At 40.1% G+C, this 9760-nt stretch overlaps 1 protein-coding gene across 1 annotated transcript in view; it reads left to right on the top strand.

Annotated features, from left to right (window-relative positions):
* The first annotated feature begins 1400 nt into the window (after nucleotides 1–1400).
* LOC143858898 (putative receptor-like protein kinase At3g47110) overlaps nucleotides 1401–9760 on the top strand; it is a 29583-nt gene continuing 21223 nt past the window's right edge. The window contains exon 1 of the mRNA XM_077369589.1: nucleotides 1401–5342. Coding sequence (XP_077225704.1) covers nucleotides 2624–5342 — 2719 coding nt within the window. The 5' untranslated portion in view covers nucleotides 1401–2623. The remainder of the gene's footprint in view (nucleotides 5343–9760) is intronic.

Raw genomic sequence — 9760 nt, 5'->3', positions numbered from 1 at the left:
TGAGAGTGCCCAGTAGTGTTGTTAACATTTCAATGTGATTTTTATTTTATTATAATTTGCTATCAAGCTTCTCTTTTGGTAATTTCTCGGCAAGTGGGCATTGTGGGTGCACATATACGCTCATCGAAAATGTTGGTAGGAAATGTAAAAAGGTAAAAAAAAGTAATCATTACACCAGAAAAAAGTAAAATAGCGAAAAGTGTTAAATGAAAAATAACGTAGAAATGGTTATAGATCGTAAAATTACCAAAAAAAATCAAAATAGTGATTACAATCCCATATTTGCGGCATATTTGCGGGTGCCCGCGGGTGACCCGCGGGCGGCGCGGGTCACGAGAATTTTGACCCGCAAAAATGCGGGTCATTTGATAACCCGACCCGTATGACCGCACCCGCATCACCCGCGGGTTGATCCGGCCCGGCCCACCCGTTTGCCAGGTCTAACCAGAATCATAGAAAATCTAAATGGGACCCACTGAATCGACATTTTGAATCGACCACAAATGGTGGGATCCACTGTCCAATGTGCGTAAGTAGATTGCACATTTTGTCGACCCCTCATCATTCATTGTATTTGGACATTTTTGTCAGCTTCAGACAAGAAAATAGCGAAATTATCGACTCCATCGAGCCGGCTCAAAGCTGATCCATAACTCTAAACTCTAAAGATAGAGCCACAAAGTTCTTATCCTAGAGGTGTCGGGCCAAAATTTCGTCCTCCTATCGTTTCAGATAACCCTCTCTCTCTCTCTCTCAAAACAATGCACCCTCTCTAAGTTGGAAGATATCTACGCGTCAATATCAAATCTCCCATCACCAAAAAAGCTTTAACACGTGGCAAGATCATAACCGTCCCAGCAAGTCCCTCGGGCAGCATCCCACGGGCAGTCCGGGCAGTTTCTTTTGTTTTTTCTTTCCATATAAAGGACAAGTGAGAAAAAATGAAACCGGGAGACAAAAAAATTCGTCATCTTGGACTCTCTCTATGTTTTGGTCTTTTTCCTTATATTTTAAAATCCACCGCTTTTCTAAATGAAGTGCTCTACAATCCGTGTGGACAGTCTGCTGATACGTATGCGAACTCTCGTTCACTAAACAATGGTTAGCAATGGAATATTCTAACCCCATTTTTGTTTTGGAATTTTAGAATTAATTTTTAGTGGAGGCCGAGAGTAGGGGCAATTATAAGGTTGCTCTATTATAACCTGGTGGTCACGGGTTCGAGTCACGGAAACGTATAAACAAAAGGCTGCGTACATCTAGCCCTTCTCAGGCCCCGCCCTATTAGAATAGATTATTAGTCCAAAACTGATAATAGGACTCGAAATAAAACGTAATTTCAGCCCGGTAATCAGTCTCGAATGCAAAATTGCTTCTAAAAATCCAACACCAACAGGGCTAAAAGCTCTGAGCTGTTATATAATCTAAAAGACCTAATAAATGAATGAATTGATGAGGTCAAGTCAATAGATGACTCCATCGCCCATTCATGTGACATTTTGAGAATGAAATTCAGCACGGACATGAAATTTCAAAAACAAACAAGAGAGTTCAGTCCCTCCCTTTACGGTCCCAATTCACAGATGAACGATTGAGGCCGCAGGAAAAGAGTGCCGACGTTAGTGACGGAGATCGTGTGGATGGGCGTTGTAGGGATGTTTGAAGACTCCTGGGACGAGGCCCAAACCGCTGCCCGGCGTAAATGATGACAACAGTGAACAGAAAGACAAAAAGTGAAAAGCTTGAGGGAAGAAAATTGTAGAAAATTAGCTTGAGAGAGGGAGAGCTTGACTGTTTGATAGCTTGTGCTCTTGAATTTTTCGTGTCATTGAAGGGTTGTAGAGGGGGCTATTTATAGGTAAAAAAGAGGAGAAAGTGCTATTTTTAGTGTTTCAATTAAGGGTTCTCAAAATCTGATTTGATTGGATTTGGATGAAATTTTGGAATGAAATCAGTGTAAAATAGGTTGTTTAGAAGGTATTTGGTAAGGTGATTGGAAGATTTGGGTAGAAGTTAGGGATTTGACATAGATTTGGGCATTTGGGGAAGGTTTTAAAGGGGGAAAATCGGATTTACCTGTGGGGATATGGTATCTAGGTTGTGGTTTAGGGTTATTTGAATGGATTTGTGTATTTAAGAAAGATCTGGGTGAAGCAATGGGAGAGGATTGGGCTGGTTTTCCATTTGTGGAGAAATCGTGTCTTTGGAATGAAAATCACGTTTTAAGGGCTCAATGGCATGGTGTTGTAAATTCAATTGTTTTCTTGGTTTTTTGCATAATTAAAAGGATGGTGGCATGAGCTGTAAATAATAACAAAACAAGGGCATTTTGGTTGTCCTCAAAAGGTGGTTGAAAATCACGTGCTCACAGTCACATGCATTCAAAGAATGATTCCATCTAGGAACTAAGAGTCAAGAAATTTATTGTAGGTGTGACTTTCGTGGACCCCTTCGAAGGGGAAAAAACCAAATTGTAGACTTGGAAGTTTTGGAGTCCAAAACCTTGCTTGTGTGACCATGAAGATGCTCTGCACAAATTGCCTTTCAGATCACGTACAGGAAATTTGTTGGAGTGGAATATGATTACAAAAAATCTTGTATTTGTTTAAGAAGAAGAGCTTCGATGAGGATGGAGCTACCAGGTATGAGTCATAGTGTGCTTTGGTCATTTATCTTCTCTGTAAATCTCTTCCTTGCCATGAACATAGTACATTCGAATTCTGCAACCACAACCACCTTGCTAGGAAACGAAACCGATCGAATGGCTCTGCTCGCTTTTAAGGATGGGATAACAAGTGATCCACTTGGAGCCTTATCATCATGGAACCATACTCTCCATTTCTGCGAGTGGAATGGAGTCACGTGCGGTCGGAGGCATCAAAGGGTCACTGTATTGAACCTTAGTGGGCAGAAGTTGGTGGGTACTCTATCTCCTGCCATATCCAACCTCACCTTTCTTAGGAAAATCCACCTCCAAGAAAATAGCTTCAATGGCCAAATATCCCAAGATACTGGCCGTCTATTCAGACTGCGATACTTTAATATGAGCTATAATTCCTTGGGAGGGAAAATTCCGTCCAATCTCACCCACTGTAGGGATCTCGGAGTCATCGAATTGGGTTACAATGAGTTGACAGGGAAAATTCCCATCCAACTTAGCACTCTACCGAAGCTATCCTGGTTGTTTCTTGTTCATAATCATCTTACAGGGAGCATTCCACCTCAACTAGGGAACATTTCATCTCTCACCAGTCTCTATTTAAGTGGGAATAGTTTGGTGGGACACATCCCAGATGACCTGGCACGAATTAATAACTTGAAAGTTATCGCCCTTTCTGTAAATTTATTATCCGGTAAGGTTCCTTCCTCTTTATATTATAATCTCTCGTTTCTTGTGGAGTTTGCCGTGACAGAAAACCTGTTACACGGAACCCTTCCACCCAACATAGGATTCTTTCTTCCTAATCTCAGATATCTACTTTTACAAAGCAATCAATTTACCAGGCACATTCCAATTTCATTATCCAATGTTTCAAGTCTTGAATGGCTTGGAATGGGAGGGAACCAGTTTAGCGGACCGGTGCCTGAAAATATTGGATGGGCAAAGGATCTACTCAGATTGGACTTGAGCTATAATTACCTAGGCCTTGGTAGAGCTGACGACTTGAAATTTATCACTTCTTTGACCAACTGTAGTAATCTAAATGAGGTGTACATAGAGAGAAATCATTTTGCTGGCCCACTTCCCAACTACATAGCCAATCTCTCGACTAACCTTTATCAGTTGGCAATAGGACAAAACCAAATTTCTGGTAACATCCCTAGTCAGATCGGGAATCTCATCAACTTAAACGCTTTGGGTATACATGATACCTTCATCACGGGTTCTATTCCCACTTCAATTGGGATGCTCCAGAACTTACAACAACTCGACTTGGGACATAATAGTTTGTCCGGGAAAATCCCATACAATATCGGAAATATTACTCAATTGATCGACCTCGATTTAGGATATAACAACCTGGAAGGAAGCATACCTCTATCTCTTCCTAACTGTACAAAACTTTTAAGATTGAGCCTTTCTCGAAATAACCTTACAGGTACGATACCAAAACAAATTATTGGCCTTTCTTCGCTATCAATGGCACTCTATTTGTCTCAAAAATTTTTTACTGGCTCTCTCCCATCAGAAGTGGGTAACTTGAAAATTCTAGAGCTATTGGATGTTTCTCAGAACAAATTGTCAGGTGAAATCCCAAGCTCTGTTGCAAATTGTAAGAGCATGCGAGAACTATATATGCAGGGTAACACCTTCCAAGGAGATGTTTCGTCAGTTTTTTCTACGTTAACATCCATTGAAGCCCTTGATCTTTCATACAATAACTTCTCAGGGAAGATTCCAAAATATCTAGAGGGGTTTAAGTTTCTACAATATCTGAACTTGTCTTTCAATAATTTTGAGGGTGAAGTACCAAAACAAGGGGTCTTTGGAAATGCCAGTGCAATTTCAGTCGTGGGAAATGATAATCTTTGTGGTGGTATCCCAGAATTAAAGTTGCCTACATGCTCAGTGCTAGCTAATGACAGACGAGGAAAAGCCCATGTTTCTAGAGTAATCATCCTAGTAGTAAGTGCGGTTGTATGTTTGATTTTCTTATTGTGTGTCGCTGCTTCACTTTACTGGATAAGAAAGTCAAGGAAGAAACCATCTTCCCTATCTTCTATGGAGGGCCGGCATTTAAAGGTTTCTTATGCAGAACTCTGTAAAGCAACAGATGGGTTCTCTTCAGCCAATTTGATAGGCACGGGAAGTTATGGATCAGTGTATAAGGGTATCCTCAGTCGCATTGAAAATGTTGTTGCTGTCAAAGTACTCAACCTTCACTTGAGGGGAGCTTCAAAGAGTTTCATAGCTGAGTGCAACGCATTGAGAAACATTCGTCATCGAAATCTTGTGAAGATCTTAACTTCTTGTTCAAGCATCGATTTTGGAGGTAATGATTTCAAAGCTCTCGTGCTTGAGTTCATGCCAAATGGGAGTCTAGAAAAGTGGTTGCATTCAAAATTAGATGGGCAACATCAATTAGGAAGTTTAAACTTCATTAAGAGATTAAACATAGCAATTGACATAGCTTCTGCGCTGGATTATCTTCACCATCATTGCCATACCCCGATTGTTCATTGTGATCTAAAGCCAAGCAACATTTTTTTTGATGAAGACATGAATGCTCATGTGGGTGATTTTGGGTTAGCCAAGTTTTATCCAAGAATCATTCAGAGCGCATCCGAAGATCAAAGCAGCACAACTGGATTAAAGGGAACTATTGGGTACATTGCTCCAGGTAATAATTTTATCAATTTTCGTCATCCAGTCTATTCTCAATGAGTTTTATAAAATATTTCTCACTTTTTAGGTTTATAACGTAGCGCAACAAAGGCTAAATTAGCATCTTGAACAAAAAAAATTACTTGATGGCATGTCTATATTTATTGACAGAGTATATAAGAATGTTATTTTACATCAAGTGGTCTCGTACATGTCACCTGAATAATAGGCGGCCTTTTTAGTACCTATGACTAGGACTGTTAATCGGGCCTAGGCTGAGCGGGCCTAGGGTTCCCAAGCTCGGCTCATATGTTTTGAGGCGGGCTTCGGGCCGAGTTCGGGCCTATGGAAATAGAAAATATCATTTACCCAAACTCGTCCCAAATTTTAAATCGGGCTTCGGGCCGAGTTCGGGCTTAAACATTTAAAAAAATATATATCCAATTTAAACTATTAGGTAAATATAGATGAGTTTTACACACAAAAAATTAGGTGGACATCAATTGGGAATTATGGGATGGACTTGTTCGTGTTATTGACAGAGTATATAAGAATGTTATTTTACATCAAGTGGTCTCGTACATGTCACCTGAATAATAGGCGGCCTTTTTAGTACCTATGACTAGGACTGTCAATCGGGCCTAGGCTGAGCGGGCCTAGGGTTCCCAAGCTCGGCTCATATGTTTTGAGGCGGGCTTCGAGCCGAGTTCGGGCCTATGGAAATAGAAAATATCATTTACCCAAACTCGTCCCAAATTTTAAATCGGGCTTCGGGCCGAGTTCGGGCTTAAACATTTAAAAAAATATATATCCAATTTAAACTATTAGGTAAATACAGATGAGTTTTACACACAAAAAATTAGGTGGACATCAATTGGGAATTATGGGATGGACTTGTTCGTGCACCACCTAGGTGTTCACTGGCGCTTGGACAACCATGTATCATTTTTTTTTTACGGTGGACAACCATATATCTTGAAGTATAGACATTTTTATGCCATAATCTTGACGCGTATATATATATATATATATATATATATATATATATATATATATAGAGAGAGAGAGAGAGAGAGAGAGAGAGAGAGACATTGCATAACACAATATGGACGGTAAAAAAATAATATAATCTATAACTTAGGACGGGCCGAGCTTATAACGGGCTCGACAATGGTGTGCCCAAGTTCAGCCCGATTTAGACTTCGGGCCTTAAAAATTGACCAAACCCGGCTTGGCTTGTTCCCATTTTAACTTTGGGCGGGCTTTTAACGGGCCGAACGGGCGGGCTTCGGGCTTGTCCATCCCAATTGACAGTCCTACCTATGACCGTGAGTTCTTTATGCAAAATAGTTGTGTAGAAAATGATAATCATGTAAATGGTTAAAAAGTTATAATTTCAGAAAAATTCGGAGAAGTAATTATTCAATTATTCAATAAAATCTCTAATATTATTAGAAAATAATGAGAAATTTTGTAAATAAATTTCCGAAAAAACCCATGAGTAATTTTTCTCAACAAAAAATAACCCCAAGATTTGGGTAATTACGAATATCACTATTAATTGTCTAAAATACTTTTTAACATATCGTGTACCCTTTGTAAAGCATGGCCTATTCTTTTAGATGAGCATGTATTAGAACCTCGCATCTCCATAGAGTTACATTTAATATGAACTAATCTGTGTTACGTAAAATAGTAGCATTGTCATATTATAAAATGATTGATTATGAGTTTAATTTTTATTGCCTTCTATTTTTTGTGTCTTTAGTGTGGCTAACAAAAAAGCTTATGTTGATACCTCATTTTGTGTGTCATACGACCTACTGCGACCCAACACTCGAATGATGAATCAAATAGTGCTTCTTAAATATATTCCAATGAAAGAAGCAAAAGTACCATGAAAAGTGTCTTTTTTCAAAATTATCCAACTTTTCAAAAAGGACCAAAAAGCCCCGGAGTTGGCCAATCGAACGAGCCCCTGTTTGATTGGATCCTACTACCGCTGGGCGTCATTGCCACAGCCTGACACCGTGTGTGCAACCCCTTCACCATTTCGAGGGTGAACCATTTGCCAGGATTGTCTAGAGCTGGACGATCGGCAACCACCCTTGCACGAAGGTATAACACTCTGAGGAGAGTGACAAAGCCGAACATTTAGCAACCACTCATCCACGAAGGTATAACACCCTGTCTCCTCTTGCATCTGTAGATTTTGTGGTTAGTGCATTTGTAAATTTTGTAGTCACTGCATTAATTGTAGAGATTTTAGACTTAATAAGATTATTGGAGCCAAGGATTGAGCATCGTAGGAGGGCGTCTAATGACGCGGCAGATATTCTAGCGAAGGAAGGAGTCCTTAGGGAGTCCACGTTTGTCGTGTCGCTGGTTGTCTCACCTATCTAACATGCTTTGTAATGGGTTTGCAGACCACTTTTATGTATCATTTGTGGGACATCTTGTCCCCGCCCAATACTTTTGAATATTAATGCAATGTCAATTTTCAAAAAAAAAAAAAAAAAAACATAGAGTTAGGTAGTTGTTTTCATTCCACTGGTTCAGGCAAAGCGTGGGGGTCAAGTAGCCACTTTCAAGGGTGGGGGTCAAGTAGCCACTTTCTGGCATCAGCCTCACAACGATTTCCAGATTAATGACCGCCGACAAAGTTCCCAATCGGCGGATCACAAGTTAACTCCACTCCATCTGCTGAAGGTGCACACACTTCCCTCTAGACGTCAGTGGGGGATGGTTCCCACACTCTGAACCCTTGCTTTCTTTCTAATAAATAGTTGTTTCTATTAATCCCTAGTCAATCATTCCAACTTTTGGTCATTTTTTTCAAAGAAAAGTGGTATGGAAGAAAGATGAGTTAGGTTCTCCAAAAGAGCTTGAACACATGACAAGCGACACTTTCCTAGTCTGGTTAGATGGTTCTAGACAGAGTCATTGCCGGGACTTAGGGCCCATAATCCCTAAATTTAAGGTGCTTAATAAATATAGGTCAAGGAGTTTTCTAATAATTACTAATAATTATACGAGAATTTTGGAGTAATGTTGTGACGGAAATAGTGTTTCCGTTGGAAAGGAAGGTAAAATGATGCCATTTCCCTTTAGGAGACATGTTTGGTTGGTGCACTATTCATTCTACTTCCTTGTGTTTAATGGATTTTTCAACAATTGCCTTTTAAGTTGCCTCTCCCAAGTCTACAAATCCTACCATCTCATATCTAACTTTTCGCAGGCTTACTTTTAGTTATACGAATAATAAAATTGTAAGGAGAATAGTAATTAAAATCCTGACCTTCAGTTATTGCAGTAGATGCCTTAGCACTGTCGTTAACGAGTGCAAAGAAACGATTTCCTGACCCTCCTTGCGCTTTCTCATCTTGACTCAGAGGGCGATATTGGTTTCTCTTCTCTTGATTTTGCGGCTGGTTCTGATTACCCCTCCACTGATTCTGATTACCCCTCCACTGGTTCTGCTGAGGGGCAGACTGTCTCAGAGTTTGAGGCTGATGTTGGGATGCCTACAATTAATTTACATTTCCAGGGTGTGTTGGAAGATTTTAACTCGAATATCTTAACGATCTATGTTGGTGTGTGTTTTCCTTTAAGTTTGTTCCGAGGTAATAGGAAGATGTCATAACTTTGAATTATTAGGTCTTCGTATCCCATCTTAAGACGTACCCAAGACTCGGTCACCAGGTTCCTCACAGCCTAAACCTGGCGCAGCGCTGATACCATAACTGTAACGACCCGATTTTCTCAAAACCAAGCCGTTACACCTATTTGACAAATTCACGTTTTTTTTTTTTCTTCTTCTTCTTCTTCTCTTCCTCTTCCTCTCTCTCCTTTTCTTCTTCTTCTCTTCCTCTCTCTCCTTTTCTTCTTCTTCTCTTCCTCTCTCTCCTTTTCTTCTTCTTCTCTTCCTCTCTCTTTCTCTTTTCTTTTTCTTTTTCTTCTCTTCCTCTATTTATAGGCATTTTTGTGCATAGTAAAGGCTATTATTTAATTATTTATGAATAGTAAAAGGCTGCTGCGTGAATAGTAAAAGGCTGCTGCGTGAATAGTAAAGGCTATTTAATACTAATTAAGTCTATTTAATTATTTTCAATAGTACTTTAAATAGTAAAATAATATTATTTAATTATTATTTAATTATTATTTTAGTTTATTTTCGTTGGTGGTGGGCTTGACTCGTAACGGCGTGCTTGACTGGTGTTGGGTCCCGCTTGTGTTGGGTCCCACTTGTGTGGGGCCCGCTGATGTGGGACCTACTTGTGTGGGGCCCGCTGATGTGGGGCCCGCTGATGTGGGACCCGCTGATGTGAATAGTACTTGATGGGTCCTACTATGAATAGTAGTTTGGTCCCACATCAGCGGGCCCCACACAAGCGGGACCCAACACAAGCGGGACCCAACACCAGTCAAGCACGC

This window comes from Tasmannia lanceolata, unplaced genomic scaffold (genome assembly GCF_043159265.1).
Source record: "Tasmannia lanceolata isolate RefF3 unplaced genomic scaffold, GAP_Taslan_0.1 ptg000029l, whole genome shotgun sequence".
NCBI classification, from domain to species: Eukaryota; Viridiplantae; Streptophyta; class Magnoliopsida; order Canellales; family Winteraceae; genus Tasmannia; species Tasmannia lanceolata.
This window is presented reverse-complemented; position numbering and strand designations above follow the sequence as displayed.